The 18,237-nt window shown below is 49.1% G+C and overlaps 1 protein-coding gene across 1 annotated transcript; it reads right to left on the reverse strand.

The window, feature by feature from the left end:
* Nucleotides 1-6,010: 6,010 nt before the first annotated feature.
* ST6GALNAC1 (ST6 N-acetylgalactosaminide alpha-2,6-sialyltransferase 1) lies at nt 6,011-15,572 on the reverse strand. Its single transcript, XM_071573648.1, has 9 exons — nt 15,424-15,572; nt 11,749-12,385; nt 10,769-10,937; nt 10,411-10,582; nt 9,908-10,046; nt 9,410-9,513; nt 8,809-8,898; nt 7,539-7,638; nt 6,011-7,140 (listed from the first exon to the last, which is right to left on the reverse strand). The coding sequence occupies exons 1-9, from the start codon at nt 15,543-15,545 to the stop codon at nt 6,970-6,972; spliced, it is 1,704 nt and encodes a 567-aa protein (XP_071429749.1). The 5' UTR covers nt 15,546-15,572; the 3' UTR covers nt 6,011-6,969.
* Nucleotides 15,573-18,237: the final 2,665 nt, after the last annotated feature.

Consider the following 18,237-nt stretch of genomic DNA (forward strand, 5'->3'; position numbering starts at 1 on the left):
TTGACTCTGTCCCTTCCTTAACTCCAGCTAATTATTACCAACTGCTCTCACAAGTCACAGGGGATATAGCAATTCTTGGCTAGAGGTGGATGACCAATGGTCCAGAGGAAGTGACCTGTGGACAGTCAGGAATTTACCATTTGGAAACATTTATGGCCCCATCATGCAAATGCTGGTGGAGTGGCAGCTTCAAGGGCTAGAGGAGCTGGTTTCTTCCTATCACTCCCATCCCTCTTTTTTCCCTGATATATGGTTTTCTGCTGTTGGTTTTATTTTCAGCAGAGTGAAAATGAGATGCACAGTTCCTCATCTGCTCTACTTGTTTTGTGCTACAATGCATTTTGGACTATGCCCCAAAATTAAGTGGTGCTTAATTTAGAAGTTAAATAAGTGTGAAAGACCTTTTAGGATGATAGTTGCCAAATAAAGATTAGGAAAAGAACATGAAAGAAATTACAATGAAAACCAGCAAGTATCATTTTTAGCCTGGGCCTTTTATTCCAGTGATTACTTCTTGGAAACAGAACCCAATCCCTCCACATGGCTTGAGAGTGTGAGAGGAGAATAAACACATTTTGCACCAGCTGGCTGTCGGCCACGGCTTGGTGGAGAAAAGTCTTGTGGTCTTTGCCATGATGAACTGTCCAGCTGGGAGAAAGAGAACTCAAAAAATCTCCTGGAGGATTTGTATATCCAAATTTGTTCAGCACAGGTCAGAGGTGCACTTAAGAAGGAGCCAAAAATCTGCTCATAGAACGTCCCCGAAATTGAAAGTCTGGACGCTGGAGCAGGTTGCTGTGTCAGCCCTGCTGGAGAACGCGGGGCCATATGGCTGCCTGAGGAGGCACGGCCACCGCATCATGAAAAATTCATCAGCAGATGTCCCGGGAGGCTGACGCACGGCCCCTTCCCGGTGGGGTGGGGAGGGCAGCAGGAGCACCTCGGCCAGAGCTCGCCTTGCCAGGCTCCCTGCCTGCGGGAAACAGGGTCAGCCAAAGCACTGAGAAGACGCCGTGGGTGCTCCCTGACACTCTCTGCTTGGACCTGTAGTTGCTACCAGTCAAAGTCAGGAGGCGAGTGGGGAAGTGGCCACACAGAAGATGCCTGGACATGGGGATGATGGCAGGGCAGTGGCAGCATTCGGCTGTGGGACCAGAGATGCTCAGGGCTGTGCTCAGCATCACTCCCATGGCACCTGCAGCTCCAAGCAACGGCTCAGCCCTTCTGCCTGTGCACAACCCCACTCTGCGCATGGGGAAAGGGGCTGGGAGTGCAACTGTGTAATGGAACTGAGCTGGTGTGCCCTTGTTCAGAGAAGGGCAACAAGCTGGTGATGGGGCTGGAGCACAAGCCTTACGAGAAGCAGCTCAGGGAGCTGGAGTTGTTTAGCCTGAAGAAGAGCAGGTGGAGGGATGACCTTATGACTCCCTACAACTCCTTGAAAGGAGGCTGTAGCCAGGTGGGGGTCAGGCTCTGCTTCCAGGCAACAAACAACAGGATGAGAGGACATAGCCTCAAGCTGCACCAGGGGAGGTTTAGGTTGGATGTGAGGAGGAATTTCTTCACAGAAAGGATGATAAGACATTTGAATGGGCTGCCCAGGGAAGTGGTGGAGTCACAGTCTCTGGAGGTGTTTAAGGAAAGACTGGTTGTCATGGCAGTATTGGGTTGCATGTTGGACTTCATGATCTCAGTGTCTTTTCCAACCCAATTGATTCTGTGATCTTTGGGCCAGTATGGCAGGATGGGGCCCCTCAGGGAAACACCCTTTAGTCCCCTCCTGCTCTTCACCAAAGCAGGAAGGTCGTGGGGATGAGCCCTGGGCTGAGGTGGCAGGTCAGGACCTCAGTAGTGGCAGGATGTGGTTTAGGTTGGCTCATGTTGGCTCCTGTTGGTGCTGCTGGGCCCAGCCCAGCTCTTATCGCAGGCGTCTGCACATGGCAGAGCCCTTGGTCAGCCTGGACCGCTGACCGGGGCTGAGATAAGCCAAACACACAGTTCAAAGGCCATCCCCTTGCCACTGGCATGAGGCAACCTGTGAGGTTCTGGGCTATGCCCTGGAGAAGTGCAGAGCTGGGAAATTAGGATGACAATGCTAACTACTGTCTTCCTCCTTCTGTGCCAGCTCTGGACCAAGGCAGAGCAGATGGGGTCTGATAGTGCCCTGTTCTTAGCAGGGCAGTGAGTCTCTGAGGTCTTCTCAAGGCCATGTAGCCATGGGGACATGCCAAGCTCTATGCCCAGAGTACACAGCTGGAGGAGGGGACACCATTTCTGAGTGTGGGTAGGCACCAGCCCCTTATTCACCCACCTGAGTTGTACCACCTGACACTGCACAGCTGCCGTGGGAGGGATGGAGGGAGTCTTGGGATGTCCTCAGTACTCAAGAGAGTGTGTTTCCAGAATTTACCGCCCTGAGGGCTGGGTCAGACCAAGCTGGGAAAGCCCTGCAGCACCCAAGGTCCTGTTGCTCAGCCTGGCAGAGGAGCCCAGGCTACCACAGCCCCTTGGCATGTGAAGCAGGGGCCGCTGCAGCCCCTGGAGCTGTTTACCTGCAGGGCCCTGCCCCAGCACCTGGAGGGCTGACTGGCAGGTCAGCTGGTGCTTTTTGCACAACAAAGCCATGGACGGCTGCTTTATCTTGTTCTCCTTACCCTATTATCAATAGTTTTTCTGGTTCAACTGGATATACCTGTACCACATACCCAAGAAAGGGAGAAGGTCCACACAGTGGCAGGTGAGGAGAGTGAACCCTCCACCTCTGCACACCCAGGGCCTGCCCCGCACCTCTCTGCAACTGGGGAACAAAAATAGCATCTATTAAGTCCCCAGCACAAGGGGGTTTGTGCTGACCCGGGGCAGGCACAAACCTCTGCTACACTCCCACAGCATCCCGTCAGCCACAGCAGTTCCAGAGCAATTCATCTGGAGGGAGCACCTACTCCATGCTGTGAAGTTCTGGCTGTGCTGTGCCTCAGTTTCTTGTCTGGGAAGAAAAGAGATAGGAGTCATAGTCTGAATCATGGCACAAGGCTGCCTTGGAGCTGTGTGAGGCACACACAGTGGCTCCCTCCAGCACCTGCTTGGGTTTGGTCTTGGCTGCCAGCATTGGCAGGTCCCTTAAACCCCAGGACAAGGTACACAGCCCATCTTTGTCTTTGCTCCTGGTCAGCAAAACCCAGACAGGCTCTGGGCAGGCTTTGGTCAGGGCTGGACTGACCAGAATCCTTGTCCCCAAGGTGTACCCCCATCCCCCAGCAAGTCCATGTCTGCTTCTTCCTGCTTCATGCCCAGCCAAGGAGCTGTGAACACACAGCAGGACATGGTGGTCCCTGCTTCTGCTAGACAGGTGAGCAGTCACACTGAAGGAAGAGGTGGAAATGAAGCAAAAGATTTGAAGCCCTGCCAGGAAGGTAACACTGTGAGAGCTTCTGGGTGACTAGTGGATTTTGTTCCTGCAAGTTGGTAGGGAATATTTAGAGGCTGTTAACTCCTGGGAACCACAGGGGTAATCAGGCAGCTCATGTAATAACCTCTCATAGTACTCACCAACAGCTTCTGTAAAAAGCAGGGCTAACACAGCAGCAGCTTCAGGACATGCTGAGGCACAGTTGTGTGTTCATTCCCCAAATCAAACATCTCTGTTTAAATCCTGCAGCCACGAAGCTCCTGGCTGGCAGGGGGGAATCCCCTGCTGGTTGCTGGCACAGGATATTGTGTCCATGCACGAGGAGGTGTCGCTGTGTCTGAGCACCCCTGGAGATGTCAGACCTGCTCCAGCCATCGGTCCCTCTGCCTTCAGCTTCCATGTCATGTTGCAGGAGCCGAGGCCACACCATTACATACCTTGTGAGTGGCACTCGGGACAACAGCGTGAGGCAGCGTGGGCAGCTGCAGGGCTGTGCACAACACTCGGACACGGTGCCAAACCTGGATGTGCCAGACACGGCACCATGCCGGCAGGTCCCTGAATAGGAGCTGCCACCTGGTGGCACAGGGACCATCCTGCTGCCCTGCCAGACACGAGGACCTGGATGGGGACGTTTGGGGTGGCCCTGCACCATGGCACTGTCTCTGCCCAGCTGCACTGAGGGGCCTGGGGCTATTTTGGCTCGGTCCTGATTTTGTCCTGGGACACTTACTCACCTGGGATCTCACCCACGCCCCAGATCTTGCCAAGGGTGCTCCAGCTATAGCTGCCCTCCACAGGTTTTGCTCCATTAGTTTGTGCCAGGATAGAAGTTGACTGGGAGATGCCACCCCAAAGTCCCCTCAACTTCCTGTGGCTGTTCTGGACCTGATGCCAAAAGATCAGGTGGCTCTGCTGAGGCACAACTGGACTTGTGCTCCAGAGGATGTGTCCTGGAGTGTGCCACACCTCAACAGCCCACGGTGGGACTGGATGCCTTGCTGCCAGCGGGGACAGGAGCAACATAAGGAGGTAAAGAGGACCACCAGGTCAGAGCCACTTTCCTGGGATCAGAGCTGATTTGACTTTGAGCTTGCTGAGAAACTCACAGCAAAGGCCCTTTTCCAGCCAAGGTTATCCCTGATAACATCAAACTGTTCCAACTATGTTGAGAGGAAAGCCTGGAGGGAACCGGCTCTGCTGGTGGGGAAAGCCTCCTGGGAAATTTCCTTCCCTTGACTCTGGAAAGCCTCAGCACTGGGAAGAAGCATGGGCTGGGGGCTGCCAGCCCATCCCCAGAGCCTCCTCAGCCACCACGGGATCCTTGCTCAGTGGGACTCAGCCCCATCCTCCTTCCCAGAGGAGAGGGAAACAAAAGAGAGGGAGGGGGAAGGGAAGGGTCTAAAAGAAACTTCTTCCAACTTGTCGGGAAGAGAAAAGCCCTATTCAAGCAGGAAGAATACCCGTGTGGAGCCGGTCACTAAGCAACCCACAGCAATGTGGTACGGCCTGAGGGACAAGCAAGGAGCAAAACAGCCTGGCTGCCCACCCAGAGCCCAGGCAGGGAGAGCCTGCAGGGCCTGGGGTCAGAGCACACCAGCTGTGCACAGTCACCGCAAGAGGCTGAGACATCCAGCGGGGTTCAGAGCTCCTGATGCAGGAGTTGCTTCTTGGTCAGCTCTGGAGGGTGACCAGCCTCCATCAGCTGTGCCTATTTACTGCTCAGGAAGGATTTGTGGTCTGCTTCAAAGCCTGTGGCTCTCCATGGGCCTGGTGTTCACACAGGGCTACATCATTCCCAGCTGGGGCACAGTGCATTTTGCACAGCTCCCTGCTCCCATGGACACTGCAGGCATGTATGGGCAGAGCAGCCAAATGCAGGCTACAGCCTCTCCCAGTGAAGCTGCGTTCTGCTTTTAAATTCAAAATGTGGGGGGTTGTCCTTTCAAACAAGCTCAGTGAGACATGATCAACTGCCTGGCCTCTGCAGCACAAGGAAGAAGGGACAAAGGAAATCAAACCTGACAAACCCTGCTGACAATCCCAACTGAAATGCCTCCCTTGGGGTCCAGGGATCCCTGGAGACACTGCTGCACCCATAAAAAATGCTGCAGAAATGGAAAAACAGTCACAGGCAGAGCAGGTCCACTGAGAGCACTCAGTGTGCAGCTGGTTAACTCCAGGGACATGCACTGAACCTGTCTGGACACTGGAAGTGGCTTTCTGTATGCATAGTGTCATGGGGGGAAACATCCAACCCTTCATGCATTTGCATTGAGCATCTGATATACGTGGTGAGGACAAGTTCACGAGGTGTTCACCCACTTCCTCAGGGAGGTGTTTGGCCAGCTCTGATCACTGTCCTGTAACATCAAGGTGAACAAGGTGCTAAGGTGCGTCCACACAAGCTGCAGAGCTTCTACAGATGGAGGTAATCTCATTAACCCTCAGTCCTGCCCTTTCCTGGCTTTGTTATCTGCTGTATCTCAGCCTTTAAAGCATCAGTGATGGATGTGCCAAATAACCACAACTCACAGGGCTACAATGAAAGATCAACTTGGCCAAAGTTGTACCATTTATTTTACTTACAAAAACTCTTCCAGAAGGCAAACATGCTGCATGTGGGCTGCACACAGCACTGTGGGGGACAGGCACTCCAACCGGCAGCAAGGATGGGTAACATCCATCCCTGGACTTGGAGAACTCCCACCTCCTATGATAGGAGGATAAAAAGTGCTCTGGGTAACAGCTGGGAGCCAAGCATGACAAAGTCCAGCTAAGCAAGGACCTGGCACACCAGAACCATGCCAGAAAAATTCACATTTTGTGCAGCCATGGGATCCCTGGAGCAAAAGGCACCAGGTACTGTGTATCTGTTGCATCATGGAGAGCAGTTACCTGCCCTTGAGCTGATGACAGTGCTCCTTTGGAAATGTCACAAGGGCACACTGGGAAGCAGAAGTGAGACTCATCCTCTCTCAAATTAATCACCTGGAAGTGTCCAGTCCATCCTTTTTATCTGCAGGGAGCAGAGTGAGAGCAGCACCTCTACAGAAATTAAGTCAACCTGAGAGAAAATCTGTGTGTCCACCTCCGTCCACTGGCTCCTGAGGGAGTTTGTTTAGACAATACCCAACTCCAATATGGACATCGCTAATGGAGAGGATCCATCAAGAACAGAATTAGCCCCAGCCTGAGGAGCATCTTCTTTCAAAGAGAGAAAACCAGGATTAAATAAAGGACACAGGCCACATACTACCCAGATCTACCTGGATTCTGTTCTCCCAGTACTCATGCCTACAACAACCAGCAAGTGTCTTGCAGCACAGCCACAGAAACTTCATTGTCACACTGCATTTTCTTGTTGTTCGTCTCCAGGTCAGCAGCATTCACAGATTTGTTGAAGTGTTGTGAAAGAATAGAGGTGCTGAAGGAGGGAAATGTTTTTGTGGGGATAAAATGTGCCTGGCAGTCCAGAGCTAGCCTTGGCTCTGTTGGTCCTCTTCTGTTCCCAAGGAGGTGTTGTTGAGATTTCCCAGGCAATGGCCCTTGCCACACAATCAGGATCTCTGGTAAAGCTTCATGATATTCTCATCATGAAGCTTCTTCCACACTTGCTTCTCCAATTTGAAGTCGTGGTTAGTGTAGAAAATCAGCCGTTTCCATTCCCTGTCATAGTAGTGATCCGAGTACTTCTCGTGCCCCTCCGTGATGTAGCCATAGGCACTCACCTGGGAAAGATGGAGATCTCACTGCGCAGGGGTACCAAGGATGGAGGGAGTGAAGTGAAATACAGGACACAGTTCCCAGACAGGGAGGGAGCACAGGACAGAGATGCCTCTGGTGACCCTGCATGGGGGCCCAGAAGCAGCAGACTATGAGCACTGGCTCCTGCTGTCCTCTCACTGCCTCCCCGGGAGCTCACATGCTCCAAGTCACAGCAGGCTTCACAACCTCTGTGTGAGCTATTTTAGGGCTGTTTCTTTTGTCTTGAATCTGCTTCTCCACAGCTGACACAGTCCCATATAACTCTCAAGGCAGATAGCTAGCAGGCAGGTTGTAGCCATCCCTGCTCTCCCCCATCCCCACTTCCAGGCAGTGCTGAGTGCAAGAATCACCGTGCACTTACCCGGTCACAGAGGTGGAGGGCAGTCAGCAGGAGGAAGGCTCCTGTTGTAGGTCTGTACAGCCTCCAGTAGCGCTTTTCCAGATTTTTAGATTTTAAAAATCTGCAGCAAGAGAGAAGAAAGCAAAGAGCAGTTGCTGGGTGTGGTGTTTCAAGTGGGGCACACCTTGTCCCTCTGTAGCCTCTGTCACATCTTCACTCCTTGCAGCAGGTTGTGGCCATATGAGGCATTTCAGAGAGGCCATGAGTATGCCCAGAACATTCCATCACCTGCACAGCAACCTGAGCCCAGCTCTGCCCCAGAAGTGGTAGGTCTTGAGGCAGTGGGGATAAAGAAGGGTTAAAGCCCAATACTCTTAAGCCTGTGCTTTGCCTTGCAGTGCACAAGTGGCTTTGAAACTCTCTGGTATATCCTGCTCTCCATCCACATCCAGGAATGAAACAAGACATAGAGACGGTGCAGAGGGTCACAAAACCTGTCAGGAACTGCAGAGTGTTATGACAGGAGTTGTCAGGAAAGCAGGAGTCCCACACCAGGAAAAAATAGCATTGAGTCTTTATGGCCTTGGAAAGGACCCAAGTCAGAGGGGAGACGTCAGAATGAGCGGGGCCATCTGGCTCTGAGGGAAGGCAGAAGGGAGCCCTCAAGGAAACTGAAGGGTAAAGGCAGCCAAAGCAGGGCACAACAGGGGATCCTGTTCCTGCATCTCTCAGTCACGTGTGGCCCATGATGAGCAGATCTCACAGTGACAGTGGCCTGTAGGCTTGTGAAAAGGATTGAAGAGGCACAGAAGAGCAGCCAGACCAGGCAAATGGGATGCTGAAGAAGGGCCTATTATCATGTTTGAGAGGACAACCAACTCCAGAGTCTAGAAGGAATCTCTGGACAGAAGGCCTATTACAGAGCGTTCCTCCAAGGTGCTAATCAAATCAAGGGGAACATGAAAGGTTGGTCCTGAACTAGATCAACTATTCTGGCAACACTCTTCACTCATCTAAAATTGCCATTTGCCCAGGATCTCTTTTGGCTGTAGAAAAACAAACTATGCAATGGCTGTTTCTCCAGACCAGAAATTGGGGATGTCTACCCACCACTAACATCCCACTGCAGCACCACAGAGAATTTCAGCTGGGTGCACATGCTGAAACTTAACCCCAGGCAGCTGGTGTGGCTAAACTGCAGTTACAAGGGGGTGAGCTGGGAGGAGAGCCCAGAGACAGACAGTGCTGGCCAGAAGAAACAAGCCCCAAGAACATATAACCCCCAGCTCACCTGTTTTTCATGTATCTGAGGAAATCAGGGTGAACCACCAGGTATTTGTCCATTGTGAAATCTTTATCAAATTTGTCACGGGGCTTCTGCCTAAGGACAGGAATGGGGAGATTCAGGACAAGCCGGAAAGGACCAGCCCTTATGTACTTGGTGGTAAGAGAAGAACCCCAAACCACTGTGAAGTTATTCTGCAACATTTCCCAGATTATAACAAAGCCTCCATTGCCTGTGTGCACTGCAGAGGAAGAGATCAGAGAGAAGAGGCAACAACAGGAGGCAGGAATATCAAAAGCATGTGTTTGTATAGGCAAGAATTGGTGAAATCAGGCCACCATGTACAGACACCAGACCAGACAGCAGCATGTGCTCAACCCAGAGAGCTACACCAGTCATTGAAATAGCTGCATCTGGGAAGGAGGTGTATTGGTTACAGCAGTGCCCAGAGCTGCAGAGGAAATGAGATATTTCTCCAAAGAAATCTGCCAGGGGAGGGAGACTTTACCCTGGCCTGTCCCTCTGCAGGGCTGAGCACTGTGCAGAGGAAAAGGGCACAACAGAGAGCTCCTCACTGAAGGGTGCAGAGAGGGCTAGATTGTTTTACCCGCTGAGGTTCAAGAATCCTTTTCTGATGTCCTTGTTGAACAGAAGAGCCTTCAGCCACTCATAGTCTCTAGCTCCCTCCAGGAAGTGAATGTATTTGACATGCTAAGAAAACAAGTAAGCATTAATGACCAGTACTTTAAAAAAAATTCAAGCAGACATCTTGTTTAAAAGCAGAATGCAAGCAGCCAACCAGGCTCCCTGAGTTTCTTGGACACCTGTCTTCAGTCTGCAGCTTTCACCAAGCCCACAGAAGCAGAATGGAGGCAACATCTGATGTGCAGCTACTTCTACATGCCAAAAGGCTGGGGTGGGATTGACACAGCTTGCCACTGCTAATACTCTGAGACAAGGCAGTGCAGGTTACCTCACTGAGGGAAATGATAAAGTGCTGGCTCAGCCCCTTTGCTCTTCATGCATGGCAAGAGCAGAACTGAAGTCCACAGACAAACAGCATCCCATCACAGCTGTGCATCCATACAGCATGGCCCTGACTTACTTTTTCCTGTGGAATGTTTCTGAATCCTCTGTGTCCCAAGATCTGAAGAGAGGAAACCAGGGAGTAGGCTGTAAATCCATAAAAGGAGGTTTTTGTTCCCACATCTTTCTCGTAACCTTTGATTACAGCCCCGCTCACCCTGATCAGGGAAATCAGAGGGGCAGAGTTAGGTGACCACTGCAAAGCCTCACATCCATGTTTCTAACAGGAAAAGACAGTGTTAGTCTGGAGGAAGGGAGGACTAGGCCCATTCTGAGCAACACCCTGATCTGCAGGAGAGTTCCTGCTTTGGAGATGGCTCTTTGTGTCTCATTTGTGAACACGGGCTCTGAGCATTTAGAAACTTTCCAGTTACATTTTGACTTTTTCTCCCCTTCTGCCATGAGTCATTTTGGCTCTTGGGAATCAGTACAATGCTGGAAGAGATGAAGTGATGCAGCCACAATTACCTGCTAACCAGAATAAGGTAGCTGTGCACCTTCTGAGGAGGAAGCCTGCCTTACCTGAAGACGTAGTCATGGGAGTCAATCTCCTGGCCCATCCCAGAGTTATTCAGTATTCCTCCATTCCCCACAACAGCACAGCTGATGCACGTTGGCACGCTGCTGTTGTGGTTGGCCAGGAGCAGCTGCTGGTGGGGGTTCGGGGGCAGCAGGGACATGACCTCCTTCACCACTGTGAAGTAAACATGATAGAGAGTTATCAAGAACATTTGGGATGGACACAGGGAAACCACCACAGTCTCCACCATGAGATCCACCTAGGCTTTGACAGGGAGATGCTCCAAACCTCCAGCTACTTGGCATCATGTTCCTGTTGGGAGTCTGATGGTCCTGTCCTGACAAGCCCTGAGGGACTCACATGAATAATTCAGGTCCATGAAGCCATAAGGGGGTATGAAATGCTCCAGGCGGTTCCATTCACTATCATTGAAGTATCTCTTGTCTGTGAAGATCGTGATGTTGGGCAGGAAAAGATCCCGCAGCCAGTTGGACTTGGCAGCTCTGGCCCTCACTGATTCAGAGCAGGTCTTGAAAAACAAAAAGAAAACAATGAGGACTGATGAGCAGAGAGATGATAAACCTGACTAAGTGCCAGTGCTTGTATGCCTGTGTGTGACAGGATCAGAAAGAAACACAAACTCCAGTGGTGCATCATCCATTTCCCTCATCATCCCCATCACCACAAACATGAAGCACAATCTCAGCACTACCTCCATAACTACCTGGTGGCAGAAAGTCACCTACAAGGGTGCCAGAATGCCTGTAAGTCTCCAAGACTGTTCTCTTCAGAATAACAATCCTGTGAATGCAGATTTATGTTTCCCAGGAGACTGGGTGATAAACATGACACCTGTATGAAGACTGACATTTAGTGCCAGACACCTAATGCCTGCCCCTAGGCATCACAGGACTAGGTGTGACCCAGCTTACCATAGCACAGGGAATACAGAAGCTGCATTGTGTGCCTAAATTCCCTATGCACTATATCAAGGAATCTAAGAATGGGATGACCTTGTAGTACATCTGGAAGGAGATTTTCCCCAGATTTTGATGCCTATGAGCTCCAGAAAAGACTGTTCAGGCTGACCTTCAGGGGAGCTCATGGAAACATGTGCAATTTTATTAAGTTCCCATACTAGAGCATGGTGGGGGACTGGCCAGGCAGACACAGAGGTCTTCCTGTCTGGGTCCCACCAGCATCTGCATGTACCACTGAGTTGGCCTATCAGCTCAGAAATCATCCTTAACTGCAAAGGGCACACATGCCCAGGAGACAGCAGGCAAGGAGGTCAGTGGGGAGGCATCATTCTTAGTGAACATACACACCATCACACCTACCGATGGTGGAGAGGAGCTATCCAGCACATACTGGTCCTCGAAATCCCACCGTGGCTCAGATGTGTAGTTAGCAGCAGTCAGCCTTGCCTTTTTTGTCACTGCAGCAGCTTGAGGAACAGGTCTTGCAGTTTTCACTGATGCAGGAGGCTCTTTTGGTTTTTCATGGTCTTTGGATGTGTTGTTTTCATGAGCTCCCTTCACCCCAGAGGATGGTTTCACTGTTGCCTTCTCCTTGGCTTCCTCCATCCTGGGAACTGGTTTTGCTGTTGTCTGTTTCTTGGCTTCTTCCATTCCTGGAGCTGGTCTCACTGTCATTTTCTCCTTGTTTCCCTGCACCACAAGGGCTGTTTTCACCGTTGTCTTCTTGACTCCCTTCAGCTCAGGCTGTGGTTTCCCAGTCACGTTCTTCTTGGCTTCCTTAACCCTGGTAACTGGTACCATCATTTTCTTCTCTTCCTCCTTTCCTTTCCATCTTGGTGTCTTCTCCACTACATCTTTTTTGAGCTTTGTGATGTCTATCCCCAAAGTCACCTTTAAAAACCTCCTGGAGTTCCCATTATCAGAACAATTTAAACACCGTTGCTTGTGGTTATCCACTTGTTGCGTACCAGGGGCACGTTGAAAAATGATCAATTTCCTGAATGCAATCAAAGGAAAAGCAGACACATCACACTTTCCATTTAACACTGAACACCCTCCAGCCCATTTTTAGTGCTCTTGACTCTGAACCTCTCTCTGTGCTTTTGAACAGTTTCATTTTGAACTTCACCAAAGTGTTATTCAACCTCCTACACCATTCTGGCCTGAATTCTGCTTATCTCCCCACTAGGCAATCCCAGAGGTACACACTCCTTGTTGCTCAGCTCATGAAACATTCACACTGGCAGCAACTACCAACCAGAACAGCACAGCTTTGCCCTGCACTGGGCAGGACCCCTGGCAAAGTCCCCAGAGCACTGTTGTTTTGGAGATCCTGAGCTCAGGACATGGCACACACCACAAAGGCAGCCATCTGGCCCTCTCCTCTGCCAGCACAGCTCTGTGCTTCAGCAACAGAGCAGGAAGATCTTCCAGAACTCAGGAAGGGAAGTCTAAGAAAAAGTGAAACTCACTCTTTTATCCCACATCACTTGAGCATTTGGGGCTACATGGCACTTCCTCCTCTCTCCTTCCCCCTTCGTCAGCTGAAATGCAATGGCATCACACAGCACTCACCAGGTACACGTGTCTTAGGGCAGACATTTTGAAGCTATTAAAATGTAAAATCTCTACATTTTCAGCACTTGCCTCTAATATTGCAGCTGCCCTGTTGCCTGGTTCAGAGGCACAGGCAGGTACAAGGTTATCACAGGAGGACACATCTGCCAACAGCACAAGAGCCACCTGCAACAAGGCTGGGCAGAAACCCAGCAAAAAAATCAAGGCCGAAGTGGTGGGGGTTTATCCAAAATGTTTCTTCTTATCTGCACATGGCTGGAGGGTGGAACAGGAAAAAGGAAGGTGAAAAATTTTTGCAGCTGAGACTTTATGTACAGAAAAGCTTTTCAGGATAAACCAGCGTGGTTTTGGCAGTTTGATTTCACACTCACGTTCAGCCTTTGTATGAGGCATTTGTTTCGGAACACTGTGGTTGCTTCCGAGGGGATAAATGGGGAAAAAAGCACTTCTGCAGATAACAGGCTGTAGATAACAGTTCAATTGCTGCTGAAATTTGATGGATGTCATACCACTCTGAAAGTGTTCAGGAAATTATCAGTTAAGGAGGCTTTTAAAAAAATTTTGGTATCAGGTAAATATGTGAACCTTTGCAATCCTAAAAAAAAAGGTTGCAGCAAATGGCCTGTCAGCTCTGCCTCCCTCACAATCATTAGCCAGTTACAACTAAGAGTGCAGCATATGCTTTCTGTCCTCATGCCTCAAGTATAAACCTGTGTTGCTGTTTACTGCTCAACACAAGGAAAGATTTTATGTGTGTGCTCTAAGTAAAGAGATATGTGGTAAGGAAACTCAGGCAGATCTTAAATCCCTTGATGAATTTCTGTTGTATTTTTAAGATGATGTCTAAAATTTTGAAATTAAAGCATGACAAATGGAACAGACAGTATGACAAATCATTCCCTTCTCCAGACATTCCCTGTGTTCTGTTTCAAAGGGCAGATTCCACCCTGGCTCTAATGCACTTTAACTTCAAATGGTGTGCCAAGCAGAAATCACAATGTAAAACCAAAGCCTTTCATATCCCAAAACTTGCTCCCTGCAGTCAGGCACACATGGCCAGGCACTCATGCCTACACAGGACCCTGCTCTCCTGACCAGCATTTTAAATCCAGACAAATTGTCAGAGCAGCTCATCCAATTTCAGGCCCTACACTCCAGCTGGCAAACAACTACAGAAGCTCAATGACATTTACTGTCATTTTCCTCTCCTTTTACAAAGCCCAAGGACAAATATAGGATAAAGCCACAAAAATGTTTCTTTGTGTATTTAATGTTACATACAAAGGTACATAAATAGCACTGGCACACAGATCACCACACACAGCTCCTACCTTGTGTTTTACTTCAGCTGGAAAAACCACAGGCATTTCCATTACCTGAAACTATGGCAGAATGAAATGGCCTCAAGTAGCTGGGCATGGAGTTCTTGTCCCAGCTCTGCCACTGATGGGCTCTGGGATCAAGGACAGCTCACTTCACTTCTCTGCATCTCCTGCTTCTCTCCTTTGCCCCCCACTGCCTTCCCTGTGCAGATTTCAACCTCTCCAAATTGACAGCTGTCCTCAAGGTATGGTCTCAAGGTGCTAAGGCTGAGCTAAACTCAAATCACCTTCAGCAGAGACAGACGTGTTCCCAGCCTGACTGTTCCTGCCTTCCGCCACAGCATCCAACTGAAAACTAACTCCACCAAGCTGAGCCAGACAGCTCAGCAGAAGAGCTGGGACCAGACAGGGTGGTGGGGAGGCTGGGGAGTGGTGCTTCCTATACACAGCACACAGGATCACAGCACCACAGAATCACAGTATCAGTTAGGTCAGAAAAGACCTCTGAGATCATCAAATTCAACCTACACCAACACATCTGTGAGCCATGCTAATACTGGTAAAGGCTCAAGTGTCTGCAGGGTTCATCCAAGGAACAGAGCTCTGCTGAAGACACTTCACTGCAGCCTACACAGCAATTCCCTCCACACCCCTTCTTGTAGGATTTTCTTGACCATTTATATAAAATATATATATATATTGATCATGTCTATATGACACAGGTCTCACAGTATGCACCATATTTGTGTTAGGAATCAGCTACTGGACTCACTATAAATTGGAAGGCATCCCACCAAATTCCCTGTAGCAAGGCAATCTGGATTAGTGCTGAATAAAGTCCTTCTGGGAGTCATCAGGAAAAGCAAATACAATGTGGTGCCAACGCATGAAAGCAGGTGGCATTAGTGAAGCCAAAGCTGCTTTAAACAGCTACACAAGGAAACCTTAGAAACAAGCAAGCCAGCAGAAGCACAATCTTCCAACACCATGCTCTGCCTGAACATGGTCTGCTAAAGTAAAGTGGTCACCTAACCCAGGAATGAAAGTTGCAGGGTAAAAAAGACAGAGGCAGAGAAAGAAAGCCAGCACAAGTACTCTATCCAGACAGTGCATCATGAGGAAGCAGGTCTCTTACCTGAAAATTCTTGTGTTTGCCAAGGGGCTGAAACTGGCAAGGAAGAGGCAAAACTGTGTTACAACAATGAGGCAAATCAGGGCTTTGGCAATTTTAGGGAGCCTTATCCTGCAAAAACGCATGGTGAGATGCCCGAGAGCGTCAGAGGCTCTGCTGGCACTGCCCAGAGGTGCTTGTCAGGCACTGCTTTGCCAGGGTGTGTTCAGGGACTGGGCTGGTCCTCTCTCTGGACTTCCCTATAAGAACGTCCACACCCTGTCTCCCAGCATTCCCAGACACTCTGCCCACAGATCCAGTTTCTCAGCAAAGACATCAGCTTCGTACTGTTCTGATCTATCACCGTAAGCTTATTGTAACAAACAGTGGGGAAAGAAACATATTTTACTGCAAACAATGAAAGTTTCCTGTATTTTTCTTAATGAGGTTGGTCTGGTGTAAGAAGGAAACCCTGTATCTCTGACCTTGCGGAAGCATCACTGGGAATATGTGTGAATTATGGAAGTAGCCACAGTTACAATCAAAGCAGCTTTTATACCACCACTTGCCCAAGATTTTAGATTTAACCTTAAACATATATCCTTCATACAGCAGTTGCTTGCAGCTCCAATCCAGAACCTAAAAACCCCTCTCAGAGTACTGACTTTCACTTCCTCGGAATATGATTTCATCATCCTCCACCCCCACTGCTGAAATCTGTCAGAACTGAGACAGCCAGGCTGGTTAGCTCAAACATGAGGTCAGATTGTGAGATGGGATTATATTGGAACTCCCCAGGGATGATGTGGTGGAAACTGAGGCCAAAAGCAAAACTGGTCCCTTATAAAGCTCTGTAAGTAGTAACGTTTTTGGGACACACAGAGCTCCAAGCCTACAGACAGGCACATAACATGCAAAGACTGCACCTAACACAGGGACTGGCCTCTCAAGGGCCACAGCCTCCTGTTCCAAAAACACCTTTCTCTGGCATTCCTACCTTCAATTCCAAGAGGTGCTGCTTCTCTCATGGTGTAGGGACTCCAAGCCCAGCACTGCTGCTCCATATTCACTGTGCCCAGTTACCAACAAAAACTCCCACAACAAAAGTTCTTCTATTCTTCAGTGCTGTAAAAACAAGACAACTTTTTTTAAAAGCAAACTGCACCTGGGATTGTCAAGTGAAGATGGGTATTTTTGAGCCTTTTTTCCTTGCAACAATCTATTTAATTCTACATCCATTTAACTACATCCTTAATTACATCCTGGACATATAAAAAGCAGATTTGCCTTGTGTTATTTGTTTTCTTCATAAACAAACTTGATTGCCATTAGATTTTAAACTGTGTGTGTTGTGGGTGTCAGCTGATGTTTGAACTATGCTGTAAACTCATCTGTGTGCACGTTCTCCAGAGGGCTGTGTATCAAACCTTGTTGACTTGCCTGTGCCATGTGTGCTTTCCATTTTCCTGTGTCTCTGGGCCATGGAACAGAACATCACAAGGTGTGTTTCAAGAACAGAGCTGTTCTACAAATTGACTCAGCCTTTGCTGCAGGATAAACTTATCTTTCAGTGATGGCTACAACATACTGAAACCAGTATTTAATTGGAAGCCAGTGGAATAAAGAGCTGCTAAAGAAGCTGGGGGTGTTTGGATGTGCTCAAAGTATTAGCTGACGATAGAAGAATTAAATGAGTTGTAAGTGGAAGAGAAAAAGAATGACATTGCCCACAGACTGTTCAATGGTCATGCCTGTGGGCTAGCAAAGGCTTGGCAAGTTTAGGATGTTGTTTTGCCCTCCCTGCTCAGCAGTGACCTTCAGAAGCAAATGCTTTCAGGCTGGAAGTCTGGATAGGAAGAAATTAGGAGGAGCAAACTCTGCACAACTATTTGTCTTGCTTTCACCAAATTAAACCTTCCAAGAATTCCCAAGACTGCCATAATTCCACTTCACCCACCATTTTCCAGCTAGTCCTTCCTCTTGTGCACCAAACCTTCTCTCAAAAACACCAAACAAGCACCAGGAGAAAACAGCATTATCAAGGTAAAGTCCCCACATCTTCCATTGTGGCACTTTCAAGAATGTTCAAAGTTTTGCCACAGAGCAAAGTCCCAGAAAACTGTGCCAGAAAAAGGGGAACAGCTTAGAGAGCCAACTGGTCTATAGTCTCCTTGGGCTGCAAAGCCCAAAGAGGCAAAGACACTGTAGATTTGATGGTGGAATGCAAGCAAGCAGCTCCTCAGGGTCCACACAGCAGCGCTGAAAGAACCGAAAGTTGTTGGGGTTTCATTAGTGCTGATTTGTGGGCTTGGCATCCAGCCCCACCCAGTTATTGCCCTTCTAAAGAAACTGCCTTGAATCTGTTGTGACAGCAGATGACATGGGTCCAACAGAGTATTTCTCCCTCTTCCACACAGTAAGGGGACCATAAGCAGGCTCCTCCAGCCACATCCTATACTCCATGGAAGGTCCTTGCCTGGAGCAATCAATGGGACATGAAGTGTAAATGCTCTTAATTTGGCCATATTACAGCCTCTGGTTGCTGGAACTTGTTTTAGTTCTTTCTGTAAACACAGTGAGGATTCATGTATTGAGCTGTTCCTTATGGTCACAGCTCTGGGTGATAATTAACCTCTCTGTACAAATTAGAGCAAGACCAAGTCTGTCATCACAAAGCCTTTCTGCTTCTTGAGCTCTTTGCCAGTCACCCCATCGTGCTTAAGCTGCAACCCTGAAATGCTCTGGTCTCAGCATTTCTTCCTTAGACACACAACCCTGAGAAGACTAATGAGCCACTTCATTTGAGAGAATTTAAAAAAAAACACAAAAAATACGCTC

The sequence above is a fragment of the Pithys albifrons genome, chromosome 19 (genome assembly GCF_047495875.1).
Source record: "Pithys albifrons albifrons isolate INPA30051 chromosome 19, PitAlb_v1, whole genome shotgun sequence".
Taxonomy (NCBI): Eukaryota; Metazoa; Chordata; class Aves; order Passeriformes; family Thamnophilidae; genus Pithys; species Pithys albifrons.